The sequence below is a fragment of the Serinus canaria genome, chromosome 2 (genome assembly GCF_022539315.1).
Source record: "Serinus canaria isolate serCan28SL12 chromosome 2, serCan2020, whole genome shotgun sequence".
Lineage (NCBI taxonomy): Eukaryota > Metazoa > Chordata > Aves > Passeriformes > Fringillidae > Serinus > Serinus canaria.
Genome location: NC_066315.1, coordinates 7,702,524 through 7,720,663, shown reverse-complemented (window position 1 = coordinate 7,720,663; position 18,140 = coordinate 7,702,524). Strand labels below are relative to the sequence as shown.

The 18,140-nt window shown below is 41.1% G+C and overlaps 1 protein-coding gene across 2 annotated transcripts in view; it reads right to left on the bottom strand.

Annotated features, from left to right (window-relative positions):
- The window catches only part of DPP6 (dipeptidyl peptidase like 6), a 405,874-nt gene that overhangs the window by 167,032 nt on the left and 220,702 nt on the right, over window positions 1-18,140 (bottom strand). For both annotated transcript variants that reach the window (XM_050971416.1, XM_009085802.4), the window contains exon 2: window positions 917-1,031. In XM_050971416.1, coding sequence (XP_050827373.1) covers window positions 917-1,031 — 115 coding nt within the window. The remainder of the gene's footprint in view (window positions 1-916; window positions 1,032-18,140) is intronic.

The following is an 18,140-nucleotide window of genomic DNA, read 5'->3' as shown; positions in this document are numbered from 1 at the left end:
GCCCCTGTTCTTCTCCTCTACATCCCTAAGCAAGGGACCTTTGCCTCCCCCTGGGTTTTGTAGCTCCTCACCCCTTCTGACACTGAATTCTTTTTTCTATGTCTTGTCTCTCATTTTGTTTGTCTTTTCATATTCAGTTCACAATCTTGTCAGTGCTGCAAAATTGCTTTATTTCTACTCCCTAAGTAGGCATGGAAATTTTCAGGGCTGTATAAATGCATAATAATCAATAATCATAATGACACCACATTAAAATTCAAGCCTACAATGTCAGCAGCTACTGTAAGAGAAGTAATTTACAGAGGTTACACGCACAGAACTTTGCTGAAACTTGTTAAGGGGATTAACTAAAAGAATTCCTTATTGGGAAGTTACTAATTATTTGCTGTGGATAAATACAATCTGGTATATCATTCTCTGAAATTGCTTTGTAAATGCTGTGGTCTGAACTAAAAATCAATCCAACTGAATGGGATGGGATTGAGGTGCTAAGGCACCTAAAGGTGACATCTAATGGTGGCATCTAATGCCATTTCCAATGGTCCAGGTTATGACACTCAACAGGCAACTGCTCCACGTGGACATGAATTTCAGGAGTTCCTGTGCCCTCACTGACTGCCCCATGTGGGTTCCTCTCCTACCCTGCACATCTAAAATGACATTCTCCATCCATGTTAAGGCAATCAAGTTCCAGGCTTGTGCCCTCAGGTTGGCAGCCCTGATTTCTGAACTGAAATGTAAAACTCAAAACAATCTCCCTAAGAATAGCCTTGAACTCAGCATCACACTGAGATAAAGAGAGGAAGGAGGATGCCTTTGATGTTGACTTTGCAGTTAGTTTGTAATCCCTTTACTCTTGGAAGTGTAAAATTACAGAAGAAAACCAGACTGGAAGTGAGTTAAAGGTTATAAATACCTGGTGTCAGGAGTATGACAGAGGTGACAATCAGCGAGCAGATAACGAGAATAACAAGTAAGGCAATTGCAATCCCTTTCCAGTTTCTTTGAGGAGGATTACTCCCCACCAGCTCCTAGAAACATCAAAAAAAGATGAATATTTAGAAAAGGGCACTTAGACAAGGAAACAAGCACAGAATCCAGACAGCAACGTACATCTGCAGAACTGCACCCTGTGACCACAGTGGGTGATGCCCTCGAGCCAAATACAGTTCAGGCTGTTATAATTCATGGTGGCATTAATTGAATTCATCCCAAATAATTATACAGCAAATAAATGCAATGCACCCACTGGTGGCTCAGCAGTGAAACCCACACTCCCCATTACCTCCTGGCACAAGGGCACCAGCCCCCATCCCAGCACTCATCCAAACTCACTCATCAACGTTGATTTCCTACCAGCCCTCATTAAGTCTGGGAATGAGGAGCTTTACAGTAACCTTCAAAAGACTTTCATAATAAGATGTCAGAGAAGCATACAGGAAGATAAATAATTCACAGGGGCATGCATTGAGATAAAAATCAATAAGGATATCCCCCTGGTGAACTTTCCTGCCTTCCCAGAAAACATGACATCTCCTCAGGGCATACTGTGTGCACTCCAAGGTTGGTAGGTCTGAGGAATTGAAGGCAGGCTCCTTGTCTAGCATATACATTAAATTTAATCACATCCTTAAAACTTCAGAATAAAAGCTCCATCACCACTCACTGGTTAGCTCTGACTGCACTGTGCTTGCACCATATCTTCAGCCTATGATGTACACAGCAGCCCTGCTCTCAGGACTGAGGTTTTTATGAAGTTCTGTGTTCACACCCTCAAGATCTTAAAAATTTATTCCACTTTCATGTGTATTGCTGGATTCCTCTTAGCATTTTGTACTATATGTGGTTTCATGCATGCATTGAAGCACCCACAGGAACTGTATGAAATATTAGTGCACTCTGCTTTTCTGGGAGGCTGAATTCACTCAAGGGATCTGGTCACAGCCAGAACAAATCTGGATGCTCCTCCTCCTTGTGAAACTCATCTATTTCAGTTTTTTTGCCTCATTTCCTTTATTATGAGGGATGGTGTGTCTAAAACAGTGCTGCTGGTACTTCTTTAAAAGACTATTTTCTTTCCATTTTAAATTTTTTATTAAAACAAAAAGCTTTTGAGTAGACTCAGTTCTTCTGTTATTCAGAGTTTGCTTAACTTCTGTTTCCTAAACACAGCAACAAGTCTGGAAGAGACAAGCCAGGCAAACCTCACATTTTTGTTTTCAAAAGATGCTGGGAAATATTTTTTAACCTTTCCCTAGAATTCATTTTACAGAAAAAGATAATGTCTAGGACCACTTTCTATATGTTTGGGGATCTAGCCCCTGCAGAAGCTATAAATCTGCAATGGAAAGCCAAGTTTGAGGCATTAAACACCTGATGCACTCCATTATCTATTCTAATTGAGGAAAAGACATGAGGCTTCTCTTCCTTCTGGCAAAGAGGGGTAGAGGTGAGAACAGCCTCCCTTCCTTGTCTCCCCCTTGTTTGTACTTGGCTTTCTATTTGAAATGAAAAATAATTAGAAGGAGCAAATTTGTAGTTACTATTGTTATTGGAGAAAAATTTAAAAAGTAGGTCAGGAGCTATTAGAAATGTAATTTCGGCAAGAAAGCAGAATAAATACCATTCCTACAGATTCTTTACCCTAAATATGAATACAAATGTTAATCAATTTAGTCTTCTAATGCCATTTTTAGGAAACTGTCAAGATCTCAAATTTTCAGGCGATGCAAAAAGGGACAAAATGCACAAAATTCTGTGTCTTTCCAAGGGAATGAAATTTATAAATAAGCCAGGGAAACAATGCAGGGCTTCTCACATAGTGGCAGAAATATTCTTTCTTTCACGTCAGGGTACAGGGGGGTCTGGAGAGAAATGGGAGAACTGTGGAGAAGCAGGTGAGAAACCCAGCCAAGCTCTCAGTGTCTTGGGACAGAGGAAAAACACTGACAGTGTTACAGAACTGATAGCAACAGTCACAGTCCTGAAAATATCCTAACACTGTCACCACAAAGGGTCAGGAGTTTTAAAAATTAAGAAAAAATTAGCTCATGGACTTGAATAACATCTACAAACCCAGATGTGATTCAAGAGCTTAATAACACCTTGCATGAAGAGTGATTTCCCATCCATGAGTCCCAGTGTGATAGAAATACACACACATACTTGAGTGTTCAGGACAGCTGTACTTGCACTGAATCCATTATCAAGTCAAACCCATTAATTCTCCAGGCATTCAATCAATATTTGAGCAAAATATAAACCAAAAAAAGACTGTGAATTTCTAGAGTATCAAGAGGGGGAAAACTATTCATAAGCAAAATATTGGGGTTTAATACACTGCAAAGAAATAGAAAGGAACATTTTCACTTTCTTTTCAAAATTCCATCAGGAAATTTCCCCTGGTAAAAAGCAAGGAGAGATAAATGACTTTTCAAAGAAAGACAAACAGCTTTATTCAGCACGGGTTTGGAAAGCTGCTCTTTTGTTCTTAGTCATTTGAAGTCTCTTTTGATAGAATCACTTACAGCAAAACTGCAGACACATCACACCATATTCATCATAGCCACCTCAGATAATTCCTGTCTGCATTTCTGTTAATTCCAGAAGGATGTTGCTGTGTCACTGTGACCATCTTCTACCTCCAGGGGGTTACAGCTCCACCAGCCTGTCATACCCCCTGCTGCTGGCAGCAAACCCTCACCCTTCACTGGGATTTCTCACCAGCAGGCATCAGCTGCCTGTTCACACTGCTCAGGGGAGCCTCTGCACTGGGACTGAAGCCAGGAAGGTGTTTATTTCAGCCCAGGACAGGTACTGATTCTAGCACACAAATGATGTTCTTGAAGAGGCAGCTCAAAGGGTGCCTTTCCAGCACAGAGCTCAGAGCTGGAATTTGCCTGGTCCTGAAAGCCTCAGCTTGCAGAGACAAACATGGAGATCTAAACTGACCAGCAAGCAGATACTAATCCTAAAGATACCAAATTTGGGTTTCATACTGAAATCTGAGCATGTGACACAAAGGGAAATAAACCAAGCACATGTGGTTTCTGCTCTGATGAAAAGAGCATGAAAGAAAACATTGAAGCCACTCATCAGTGGGAGCCACCTCCTCTCTGCCTCACATGAAGCACTAACACATCCTCCTGAACTCTCCAAGCAAGCTAAAGCTCTTCAGCCTGGTTTTCTCCTTCTTTTCCTTTGCTGCTTGTTTTTCACCTCCTTCTTCCTATTACACGAAAACTAAATTGATTTTGGATTTGGAAAGTGAACCAGATGTTTCCACGGGTTTTTACATAAGCACACTTCATTGATGCTGCATATTAAAACCTGCAAATGCTATCACTTACATATTCATTTGTGATTGAAAAACCTCTCTAGCCACCTGTGAAGTTGATTTTGGAGCCATTAATCTAGACATCTACAGTATTTTAAGACTCTAAAATACAGATCCAAGGTGACATATTTTCCTGCCTGTGAAAGAATCACTGTGTTGACATGTTATGGATGAAGGCTGGATGTGCTCCAACCCAAGATGCTGTCAACAAAATTATTCCTGGCATGTTTATTTGAAACCTGCCAGAAGCCTGCCAGCACAGTGGTCATATTACAATAATATAATAGCTTCTTAAAACAACTCATCAAGCACAACTTCTTTTTTCTTTTTTTAATAACCATGTCTATATGGCTGAAGGATAATATAGACATCACTTGGGAAGTATGGGTATTATTAAATAAAATTAATACATCCTGGACCAAAATCTTTGCAATATCAGCAGTGAGATAGTCATGGTTGGCCTCTTAGTCTTTTTCAACACAGAGCTGCCACTTTTGTGCAATAAGGATAAATCCAAGGTGTGTATATGAAATAGATACATTCCAGAGACAGGTGCTGGATTTAGAGGTTCCTTGCAGAAGCAGGTGACACTGGGCCATGGAGACTGAGCTCTGGACTCAGTTACACTGGTGTAAGTCTGAAGCAAAAGACAAAAGAAAATCCAAGAAATTAATGGTATGAAATAAAAGCAGGTGCAAGATGTTTTGTTGGCCTCAGAGGTGGCACGATGGGGATTTATAATTTTGTAATTATAATAATTAATAGTAATTTTGTAGTTTCCATACTCACTACTCTTGCAAGCTCTGTTTCTTGCTTCTTTTTGATTTGTTTCTAATTTTTGACCTTAAATACTTATAAATGCAGGAAAGAAAAATTCTTCTAACAAGCTTGTTAACACTGTTAATTGAAAAATGTGTATTATACCTTTCACTCATGCCACCTGGTTCTGAATTAGGACTTCTGCCTGATGAAATGTGAGTGACTGTTGTTGTCAGCAACTCAGCTTACCAAGTTTAGAACATGGCACAGAATAAAAATAAAATTTTTGTCCAAGACAAAAAACTCCTGTGAAGTTCAGTGGAAAAATAATCTTGTTGTTAATTAGTTCTTTATAATACAAAATTGCAGCAAATTATACCTGCTGAATAGTAAAACAAATGAGCTGAGGAGTGGGTAATCCATACAGTTATTAGATTATTAACCTTATGTTGCAAAAATGAAACACTAATTGCAATGATAATGGCAGTAAACTAAATGAATTGCAGTGGTTGCAGCAGGAGATTCACAGAGACTCCTGGTTATTCTGCTGATTGATACTGCATTACTGTTTCATCTCAATCCTCCTGCCTGGATCCTCCTCTACTCCCCTGCATTAAACTTAGGATGGAGGCTCTTCATGGGCAGGAATACTTTTGATATCCCACTTGGCACAGAGGGAACTTCAGTCACTATAGAATTTAGGAAGTATCATAACACAGATAAACAATAACAAGCATGTAACTGCATCCTCCTCACCTCTGAAGTCAAGCTGAGTTACTCTTGCTTGGGGATATTTTATTTATTTTCTTTCCTTTCCTTCTCCTCCCTCCTTTCCTCCCTCCTCTCTGCTGCTGCAGACCACCCTGGGCTGGAGTGTGATGCAGAATAACAACCAGGCTCCAGACAGACACAGAGCCTGAGCCCCAGGCTACAGAAACTCAGTTGTTCAGGTGTTAAAGGGGGCACTTCAGAGTGAGAGGAATAAAAAGTTGCTCTGTTTTTACAAATGAGGCATGACATGTACGTGGGCTTTCCTGCAAAACCCCAACAGAAATAAGAGGGATAAAACCATCTGCCTGTTGTGGTGATGAAAGACAACTATGTTATGTTTTTCTTCATCTTCTGTTGATGCTTTTACTAATAGGGAGCAATGATTTAAGTAACAGTGAACATCTTTGCTGCCTACTCCCCAGCACTGTGAGACAAACCTTTTGCCCTGCACACAGTGCAGCACATTCTCCTGCCCAGCATTTCTGGGAGGCTCTTTTATGAATGCCCTACAGCCACTCTGTTTGGTTCCATCTCCTCCCACCATCATCTGCAAGGTGCACACAGGCAAATGTTCAGAGGCTGGGCACTAATGGTGGGTTTGAAAGTGAGTGAGGAAAAGGCTGTACCCATAACACTCAGCTCCCCATGAATTTAAACCTTGCAAGTTTTCTGCTTTGGTAGAGCTTTCAGTCTTGCATGTTTCAATTACAAAACCAACAGAAGAAAATGAATGCCATCTGCATCCCACACACCTCAGTGTAGCTTTAACAGATGACAAGTCTTCTACAGTTTGGAGCAGAAGGCTCCAGATCCTCAGTTAGCATTGACTGACACAGATCACTGGCTCCACTGGAGCCCAGCCAGTCTGCCAGCTACAAATGAAAACCAGTGCTGTTGCTAAGTTAAAAGAAAAATAAATCTGTAAAATGATTTAAATCCAGTAATATCTGGAATTCCTAGCTGTTTTGGATTGCAGAAATTGATATTTAATAACTTTCCATCATTTTTTATAGGCATTATGATGAGATGGTTTTGGATCACCTCCAGACCCTGCAGTACTAAAAGATTAATTTACCTTCTCTGTGTTTTAAACTGGCATTTCACATGGCTTTTGTACCCAAGTAGAGTTACCACACTACAATACCCTCTTATGCCCTTACAGCTTATGTAAATAAGCACCACTGCCATTTGAAACATTCCCAAATTATTCCTAGTGCTTCAGGACAGAGTGCCTCCATGGAACTTTCAAAAATAAATGAGAACCTTGGAATGTGGATTCTGAAATCCTGCCAGAAGCCTGTTCTCAAGGTGACAAAATTCAAGCTGCAAACACCATCTGAACCTGTTGCACTACGAGTGCTTCCAGCCAGAGGTGCAGTCATATTCTGACCATGGCCAGGAGGAAGGAGATGGCAACCCTGTGCCTGTGTATGGACCAGGACATATGTGACTACAGACACTTTTAGCCAAGAACTGTGTTGTCATTGATTTAATGTCATTTTATTAATGTCCTTCAGTTCCCCCCACCAGTTTGGTTCATTCTGGTGCTGTAACCCAGATGTTTTTATAGCACCTGGCATGGTGGGACTGTAAATCCTCTCAGGGGCCCTTAGCTGCTACTGTAATTCATATCATAATTAAAGACCCATTCCCAGTACTGACAGAGCCCATAAAATCAACAGCATTTCTTTGATTTTATTTCAGTGTTTGATATAAGCACACACATTAACCTGCAAATCATCTCCTGCAGTGAAATATCTGCCAAGCCACCAGTAAAACTTGCTTTGATGCTTAGGATTTTATTCCAGAGGAGGTTGTGTGTGCTCCAAATCCATGAAAAGCCCAAATGCCATAGACTGGATCACTGATCCCTATGCCACAGCACTTGCCTAGCTCCAGTTTTTGCACCACAATGCTCTCACAGCCTGATTCCCTCCAAACCCAGGCACAGCATACATGAGCCCTGAGACAGCTCACACCCGTGCAGAGAGCATGTGCAAAGATTGGTTCTGCCAAGGCAGGCTGGGATGGCATCTCCCTACCCTGTTTCTTGAAGAATTAGGATCTCCAGAAAGAGGAAAAGAAGTTTTCCTGAAAGATTTGAGAGCTTGGCAAAACAACCTCTCAACTTTTTTGTCCCCTCTAATTCTAGCAAAATGGCATTCTGCTTACATTTATATAAAGGCAATTGCAATTTTTACTGAAACTGTATTTCAGTTTAAAAAAAACCCAAAACATTCAATTTATCACTATAAACACCAAGAAAGAATTTGTGATAAGGGAAATAGTGAGGTGTTTAATCCCCCTGGGTAGAAAGACAGCATTAAAAATTTTGTTCAATGTTAAATTTTATAAATTCCTAGGCTTTTTTATAACTTAGTTTACAAATAATTTGTTTCTAAATGGTACAGGAAGGAAAACATGAGACAAAATAAGTTTCATTCCTAAATAATTTGCTTGGGAGCAATGTGAGGAAGAGCTCTGAAGACAGTCAAGGTTTGAGGTCAGTGTGCTGCAGACAGTGAGAAGAGGAATATGAAATCCATATGTAGAGCAGGGAGTGGGGGAGAAAATAGATTCTACACAACTTATTTTCAAGTACCAGTCATTTACAGTTTTGAAAAAGACAAATTGTTTCATGCATGGATGTTTCAAAGACAATGCAGTAGCATAATTCATCATTGTACTAATATTTATATGAAAATGATACTTATAATTTTATCTTTAAGGGATAATTTTAACTTTAATTTACTGTTGTTTCTAGGATCAAGTCATTTTTGCTATGTAGGTCTCTAACGTTGCAGTATTTAGCCAAGACTTTAAATAAAGCTATGGAAAGAATATTCTTCTTTGCTACAAATTTTTAACTGAGTAAAACAATGGAAAAATAACCTGAAGTATGGGCCTGCATTTGACTCAATTCTTTTAGATGAAAAGACATAAGAAGCTGTGAGAGCAGGATCCAGAATGGAGGCTCTTCTCTCCCAGCTAAGTGGCTTTCTCCCCAGCCTGCACAGCCCAGAGTGTTTGCTTACTCTCTGTCCCCTTCATCTCATCTCTTGAAAATTTCATTCCTGGTTTCACAAGTAAATTCAAACCAGTAAATACAGTCACCCAAAACCTGTTCTCTTCTCCCAAGGGTGATTGGCTGTGCTCTCACCCAAAAGCCAAACGCTCCAATACTGGAGTGCAGCACAGTCCCACCACAACTTCTTCAGTGAAACAGCCCTGGCCCACCTTGTACACCAACTTTTTCTGCAGCATTCCTGGGACAGTCCTGCTATAATGGGCCAAAACCACACCTGGGTGTCTCCCTGTTCTTCTGAAGTTCTTCTAAGCCTTCTGATGTTTACGTTTTTGTAATGGAGTTTCTTACACACTTTTCAATGATGGTTTTGCATTCCTTTCTGGAGGAAGAGAGAATTGATGGACCAGTGTGGTTAGAGAGGTGGCAATTTCATCCACAGTCACTTTTAGAATTCTACAAATATCAAGGTCCAGAAATAAACGTTCCTTTTTTGCCTTGGACATCTCAGCACGTGAGTGTCGTTCATTTTGTGTTGTACTGTGACTCCTGGGAGCACACTGACAAACCACAGCAGTGATCACCTGTGCTCAGTGCCCCTCTGGGTTACCTCATCACAGAAATGCAACCCTGAACTCCATCAGTATCCCAAATCCAAAACCTTTGCATTAGTCCCCAAGTCCTCTCCAGCTGTGTAATCCTCACAATTAAGGAAAATATTTTGCTTGAGCCCACACTGTTAGTCACACAGAAGTAAAGAGAAAGGGACACAACAACAAAAGAACAGATTGTTTTATATATTTTATAATGCTGACTATCTCCTTCTGGCCAGCAGTAACCTGTGCTGACATCACTTGGATAATGAGGCAGAGTCCACAGGCAGTGAAATGTCCTCAAAGTAGCTGGGAGACACCTCACTTCTCCCAGTGGGATTTGCTTAGGCATTTCTCAGATATTCTTGAACCAGAAACCACTTCATGGATATCCTGACTTGATGTTCATGAAGTTGTTTTTTTAAAAAGTTTAAATTTCCCCAGGCCCTTGTCCAGCACTATCTCAGGACAGCTGTGGTTTGAAGAATTACTGCTCTTTGAAGGGTGCTTGGGCTCTTGGCATGAAATGCCAGCAGCTGGCTCAGCCCCGATGCTGCTGTCAGGAAAAGTGACTCCAAGGTCTCCAAAGGTTTGTGAGTCGTATGCTTGGTCTGTTTTAATTGATTTGTGTTTTTGCTAGGGCTCTCACAGCACACTACAAGGCTTTGCAAAGTCGTTTATTTTAATTTTCAAAACTTTCTGGTTGACAGGAAACACAACCAACAAACATCAAGTCATTTTTCCTCAGGAAAGCAAGATGCCAAATTTCCCATACTGAGTTGTGTTAACTGTGGCATAACACCACAGCAGCATTGACTCCTTGTACAGAAAGAACACTTTTGTCGCTCACTTTTCATTTGAAGGGGTTATTCTTTAATTCAACACAATTCTGAGATTCAGTAAGTAAAATACAGAATAAAATGGAAACACCCACATTCCCACTCAAAACAGAAATTAAATAAAAAAAAGCGAAACTGATTAAGACACAAATTGAATTTTTCTCTCTTTATGATCTATAATTTTAAGAGGGTCACTGCCACCAGGGCCACCAGCAGTAAAACCACTGCATTATCATGATAATTTCTAATCTCCCTCAACAATTCATGTTACCTTATCAGGAGCACTGACAAAAACACCTCTTCTCCTCAGTTATGTGGGTGTTTTTTTTTTTCAAAAAATGCAGGGATATTATTGAAATAAACAGGCTGGATGATTTCAAAAGAGAAAAATCACTCATACAGACTCAATATGTGTGACAGCTTCATTGCATCCCATGGAAAAATGCCCCAGAGATGGTAAGGAAAAAACTGTCCAAGAAAGTTTTTTCTCCACACCTCACCAACCTCTTATTCTCATGGGAAGCAGGGTTTGGGTTCTGAAATTGAAGGGTTTATCCAACCCAGCAGGCAGAGCCATGGCCTCATTTCCCTACAGAGGTCAGCAATCTTTGGATCAATTTGTGATCTGAACACGTTGTAAAGATCCTCTGTCTTAATCTCCCAGTCCATCTCACTCATTTTGCAAGCCTTAAAGACATCCTGAACTTTGGATGCTGCAATGAACCTTCCAGCACAGACCTTCCTACCCAGCACCCAGTCTGAGCCCTCTGATGTGGTGCTGCAAACAGCACATTGCACCCTGCACCTCCTCAGAGCTGCTCAGGTCCTGAACTCCCTGTGGCTTCACCAGGATTCAGGCACAAGGATACTCCTGAGCACCTTTGCCATGGTGCCTCACTTCACCTGATCCAAGTTAAAAGATAAAACTCCTCCACAACCGATAGTAGAGTTCAGAAGTGATCAGACATGGAGCAGAGACAGTGAATGACAAGAGATAGAATACTGGTATTTTTAAAGATAGATGAGCATTAGCACAGCCAGGAATTCATTTACCCTGAGAAAAATCTATTCAGAGCAGAATGGGAACTCTACCAATTAATACACTTCACAGATGTATCTCTTCAATAAGCAGAGTTACAGGGATCATTTTTCTTTGACACACACCATAAGGGAATGAAAAGGTTAATGTAGCGTATGTGAGAGCATTTTTAAAAATCAATTTAAGGGAATTTTGTCTGCTGTAAATTATGCTCTGGCACCAGGGAAAGCCATCAAACTCAAATTAACAAAAGGAACAAAAGAATTTAATCTAAAACTACATTATGATTGTATTGCTCATTGGTGCACACAAAAAAAGCAGCAACATACATTTCATTTTTACCTCCTTTGATTACAAAAAGGCTATTAAAAGTGAAAAATAATGTTGAACCATAATTAAAAGCAGGACTCTCCCTCCTACCAGCTTGCAAAGCACAACATTTTCTGTAATGCAATATAAAGTCATTTTGGTTAGGAAACCCATTTGTCAGCTCTCCTCACATCACCAGACTGTGACCCCTGTACCTCCTCCTGCACACACTTCTGTAATCTCAGAAAGAGCAGGGTTTGGCTTCTGAGCTCCAGACTTCCCATTCAGCAGCACATGACCTTGGCCTTGCTGCAGCTGAAGGTGTGAAGCTTTGCTGGGCTCATGGCATCTGTCTAGAAGACCTGAAACAATTTTCAGGTTTCCATTAATTTCAACTGGCAGAAGAGCAAATTTCAGTTGAAATCCTATTTTTCCAAAAGGCCCTAGAACAGTTCCTGTAACTTCATGGCACTGCCACAGGCTGTCCCCTCCCCATCATCTGACTTTCAAAATGTGGAATTCTCTCCCCCTCACAACTATACACAGGGTGTCTTCTCTCCATGGAGAGGACACAGAGCAGGACAGTGACATTCACTCTCAAAGCCACAATCAGAAAGTGTCTTTGAAGTGACACAGCCCCACACTGCGTTTCCTAAAATTATCACCCATCACAGCCCTTGTGCTTTTCTCAAGTGACATTTGCTGTCACCAAGCTCAGGAATTGAAAGGTGGCACTGAGGACTGCAAGACTTTATGGCACTTTATGACACAGTCATAAAGTCAGTGGAATGAAGGGAGGATGTGACACAACTGATCTGTGCTCTTCTGTTGGCTGCTGTGCTGGTTGCCAAAAGATACCACAGCACATGAAGGAACAGACAGATCCTGTGAGCTGCCCAGGATAAATTATTATTATTTATTTTCCTTCCATGGCATTGACATAAGCTTTGTTCCCCCTGTGTACTCAACAGCTTTCCACCACTGGAACTTCCCACTGTAGAGAGCAGATAATGGCTGATGTAAAGAATCTCAGATGTTTATCTTCATTCATTGCCAAATGAGGAACAGAGGCCATGGTTGTTTTGCTCCTGGCACTTTTTGCCCCTGGAGTGTCCCCCAGGTTGAGTATCAGACTCCACATTTTCCTGCCTGTGACTTTACAGTACCATGGGATTTTCTACCTCTACTTCCAGAAATTCTTCATCTGTTGGTAAATAATGGCAAGACTATATGACTAAACATAACTGTAGTTTTTATGTCTGATGAGGGTGCTATGGGCCATTTATTCCCCACTCTTACAGCTGGCTTGACCTATCCATGAAGGGACTATCAAGTGGTACTCTTGGTTGCCAAGATAAAACCCAAGGTTAAAGCAACCATTTCACCTAAAAATTGAACACAGGAAAGGAAGGGAGCCATAGAACTAGAAAAAAAATGCAATAATTTTTATTACATTAATTTGGACAAGGGTTGTGAGGGAGTGAGAGTTAAAGAAATGCAACCAAAACCAGCCTTGCTTGCACAGATTCAACCACTGCTTTGTATTGCTACAGCAGTGAAGTATATATGCATATATATATATGTGTGTGTGTGTGCATATATATATATTTAGATATATGTAGATCTATATATCTATCTATACAGACAGATAGATAGATATAGATACAAATACACAACTTTTTCTCTCCATGTCTTGTCATGGGAAAGCAGAGAGTCACCCTTTACACACCCTTAGCTTTGTGCAAGAAGTCCTTTCTTTTTCACTCACTATTTTTTATCTCCTTTGAAATGTGAAATACACTGTTCTTCCATATGCTGAGTGGAGCTGGGCTTTGGCTTCTCTGAGGGAGCAGCTCACAAGTCAGTAGCTGCAGCCTTCTCTCCATCAGGCAGCAGTGGAGAACAGCAGCATTTTCACCTAATCCTTTCCCCATATGGTCAGGGACTATGACTAGTGAATAATTAATTAAAATATGTCTGATCAGAAGTTCAAAAGAATCAGAGGAATTGAAGTAAAAGCCAGTGGCTTTTTTTTTTTTTTTTTCCCATTTTCTTTCTTTTTTTCCCATGTTCTTCTTTGGGTTCACAGGGAATAAAAAGGCCCTTGGTGGTTGTGTACTCCAAGTCTCTGAAGGTGTTCAAGACCAGGTTGGATGAGGCTCTAGGTAACTTGGTCTAGGGGAAGGTGTCCCTGCCCATGGAAAGGGGGCTGGAACAAAATGACCTTTAAGGTCCCTCCCAACCCAAACCATATCCTAAATCTGAAAGCTGCCCCCATTCCCATTTGTGCTCCTGACAGAATGGTGGCTGTTGGGGTCATGTAACTGCCCTGTGCCTCCCAAAGCTCAGGAGGGCACCTTGAGCTGAGCTGTGTTTGGAGCATGGACCTGTCTGAGAGCTGTGAGAGGGGCTGGGGCAGCCAGAGCAGCCACAGGGTCCTGGGAGCCAAAAAGATAATTTAGAGCTATGACTTGTGACTGTCATTTACTTTTTAGTAGTAGGATGGAGGAGAAAAAATTTTTGTTTTATGATGTCTCCTTTTTAATAAGAAATATCTCGTGACTGGGCCTTAGTGCCCAGCTGGGTTATTGGAATAGTAAAGAAGCAGCACTGATTTTTTTTTTTTTTTTTATGTACAGTATTTTGCCTTTTAAAATATTGTCTAATAATGTAAAATGAAAAAATCATCTTATGCACAGGAAATCTCACAGCAAACTAATGGGGCACTACAAACCTAAGATTGCTCTTTTTTTCTCATTTTACTGGACTTTATTCAAAAACATAATCAGAATCTAGCTCATTCTCTTACATAACCCTTTGTGAAGGACTCTTAAAATTCACATCAACAGCATCTCATTCCCACTTTCCCCTTAATTTCCATTTTGTTTAATGGCTTCATCACCATTTATTTGTGATTTTGGTTTTTTTTTTCCCTCTTGTGAGAGAGAATAACCTCTCCTGGGTAATAGGACAAAGACTTGGAAGCTGTTTGCTTCTGTTGTGCTTCTCTAAAAAAAATCCTTTTCAGGGAATAAGCCCAGTTCTATTTCTTTTTTTCCCCTGGGGTCTGGTGACACAATTCCAGCAATGCCAAGTCCAGCTGCAAGTGCCATGTGAGGAGGTGCTCTGAGTTCCACCACTGCACAGCCCATCCCCTTTGCAGGATGAAGACGTGGAGTGTAAAATAATCAATCTTCCAAGGCCCTACCAAGCCCCTGTGCTACAGCCTGTACCTTGCCATCAGCTTCTAGAACAACAAAAAATGCCCAGCACAGACAGAAAAAAATAGCTGGAGGCTTCTATCAAATTTCTTTGAGAAATGACAGGAGGTAATTAACATTTATCCTATAATTTTCACAAAATGAGAACATTTGCCATCCAGACAGGAAGTCATTGTCTACCATGGGAATGAAAGACATCTTGAGATAATCCTGATTCTTTAACAACAAAAATTCTGAACTTAGAAAATCTCAAAAGATGGGCCTATGAAATTTCTGTTCTTGGGCTCATGCTCAGAATGGACTTCACAAGAGCCTCTCATAAGACAACTGCCAACTGCATTGTCACTTAAATTAAGCCTTATAATAAGAATTAAAATTCCTAAACCTGAAAATGCACCTCCTAAAAAAAAAAAAAAAAAAAAAAAAAAGGAAAGACTGAATTAGAGAAATGGTTGAAAAAAGTTTCATTTTTACAGACTATTTTGTGCTTGAACTAGTTAATTTTTTCTGATTTTGATCTAATCCCTCTCCCCATCAGCTTGTCACTCCATGGTAGAAGTAAGCCACATGATGGGGAGCCCACGGTGTGGATCCAGTTTTTGACCCAGTAATGGACAACTCATTAACCTCCCTCAGTATCAGCGCTGATCCCCAAATCTGCACCTTCCTGCTTCCTCACTGGTTTGTGGCTTTTGCTCTTTCCCCAATAATTTTCCCTTCAATAGTATGAGGAGATAAAACACCCTCACTCAGAATAGAGGTTTTGGGTAATATGGAGGTTTTACTAGGTCATCTAAGCAAGATATTTGGGCAACTGCATCAAAAGCAGGGTTAGGTGGTTAAAAGCCATTTGGGTTCTTGACTGCCCTCAGTTTCCCTGCAGCCAGGGCTCCCAAATATCTGTGAAGATTGATGCCTAGTGCCTAAGCACCTCTCCATTTGAGTATAATTTAAAAACCATCTTCCTTCCCTCACATTCAGCAAAAAATCCCCAATCCCCCACAATAGTTTTGAGGTTGGGGAGCAGCCTTGAAGAGAGAAGAGGTTTGCTGTGTGGGGCACATAGAAGGCTGCAGCTCCCCTGATTTCTGCTCAGCAGGACAGGTCAGAGCTCTCCCTTGGCAGCAGCACCCTCTCTGAAGCTGTGCCAGGTAACCAAACACATCCTGAGCTGCAGCTGGTCTCACATCCCTGCCCAGGGGCAGCACAGCTGTGGTGTGACCAGCAAGGGGGGATGTAAGGGCAGAATTCCCAGTAAGAGGAGCAGGAGGTAACATCTGTTTCCATGCTTGTCAGGACAGGAGCATTTGAACCTGGCTTAGAGAGTACCATTGGCTGTGCTGCCTGTTACCTGCTGCTCTGCACAAGGAGATGTAATCCCTGTGCATTTTATTAACTCCTCTTATGCTGCATGAATGGACACCACACAGAGTTCCAGCTTGCTGCTTTCACTTAAAATTATTAAAACATTTGATGCAGAGGGAGGCAGAATCCTTTTTCCCTCACAAACTGCCTGAGCACCTTTCACAGAGTCTGATTTGGCAGAGGATGCTGCCATGGGCAGACACGGGATCTGCAAGAGGTGGGGATGTTTTGTCTGCCTGCTGATGGGGAGCACACATGGAATCAGCCTCTGGAAAAATGCTTCCCATGTCTGTTAGGGATGACATTTACCTTAGTCCAGATGGCACTCATCACCCTTTGTGCACCAGTACTGAGGCAGGGAGACCCCAACGTAGGGAATAATGTGCTCTGACTCCATGATTTCAGAAGGCTGAGCAAATGCTTTATTAAACTACGTTCTATTACACTAATACTATACTATGGTAAAGAGATATTATAGTAAAACGATACTAAAGGAAAAGCCATGACTGTCTCCAGATAGTCACAACACAGCTTTGACCTAATTGGCCAATCAATCCAAACAACCATCAGCAGAGTCCAATTAACAAATCACACTGGGTAAACAATCTCCACCACACATTCCACATGTGTCAAACAACAGGAGCAGCAATCTCCATAACACATTCCACACGTGCCAAACAAGAGCAGCAATCTCCATAACACATTTCACATGTGCCAAACAACAGGAGCAGCAAGTAGAGATAAGAATTGTTTTCTCTTCTCCCTCTATGCTTCTCTCTCCCCTGGGAAAAAAACCTGGGAGAGAGAATTGTGTCTTTCTCTGTACAGAGAATGTAAATTCCACACACCAGTTAATCTCTGAGGGATGGTGTGGTGTATGGGGATGGTGTGTGCAGTTCCAAACTGCAAGTGTCAAAGTGTCAGCCATGTGTGATATATATATATATATATATATATATATATATATATATATATATATATTTTTTTTTTTTTTTAAGGGAAATGTGGGCAATTAAGCAAAGTATTAGAAAATAGGTAACTTCCAGAAAGAGAAAAATGGGACTCTATCATAATTAAACTTTGCCTGTCGCTCAATCTTTCGTGAAGTAATTGCACAATGTGCTTCAGAGTATTGTTGATTTCTTCATCCAAATAAAAATTTAACACTCTACATAATAGGCTACTTCTAAAATCACTGTGTTTATTACTTTACTAAATCTTTTTGGTACAAATAAAGAAAAGCTGTTGTCAGTTAATGCATGATCCTGCACAATGGCTTTTCTCTCTCCTTTCTCATAGGTCTCTCCTACATCTACAGGGAAAATATTGCCAGGAAAGGACAGTGGTTTCCTTTGGCCCCACAGGCTCAGCTGTAGATGAATTCATGAAAAGCATTTAACAGGATACTTTTCTGTAACTCTTAGAGTTGTGTTCAAGTCCCACCCACATACTTCAATGGGGTGCAGATGTGGGTATTTCAGCACTTCTTAGACTTTTTGGTATATGACTTCTCAACATAAATGTTTGCTCTGCAAAGACCCAAGATCCAACACAGGGATATCCTTTCCCTGGCAGGAGGATGCCTGCCCTGTGCACAGGTTCCTGCAGCACCCAGCCCTCTCTGCAGAGTGTGGGGAGCTGAGCCCAGCTCATGGGTGTCTGTCTCAAAGAGGATCTGGCCCATAATTAAAAAAAGAAATTAAACATTGTGGTGTTTCACATGTGTGGTGGGTTGACCCTGGCTGATTGCCAGGCACCCACCAAAGCCACTCTATCATTCCCCTCACAGCTGGACAGAGGACAGAAATTATCACAAAGGGTTAATGAGTTGAGATATGGATGGGGAGAGGTCACTCACCAAACACCATCGTGGGCAAAACAGA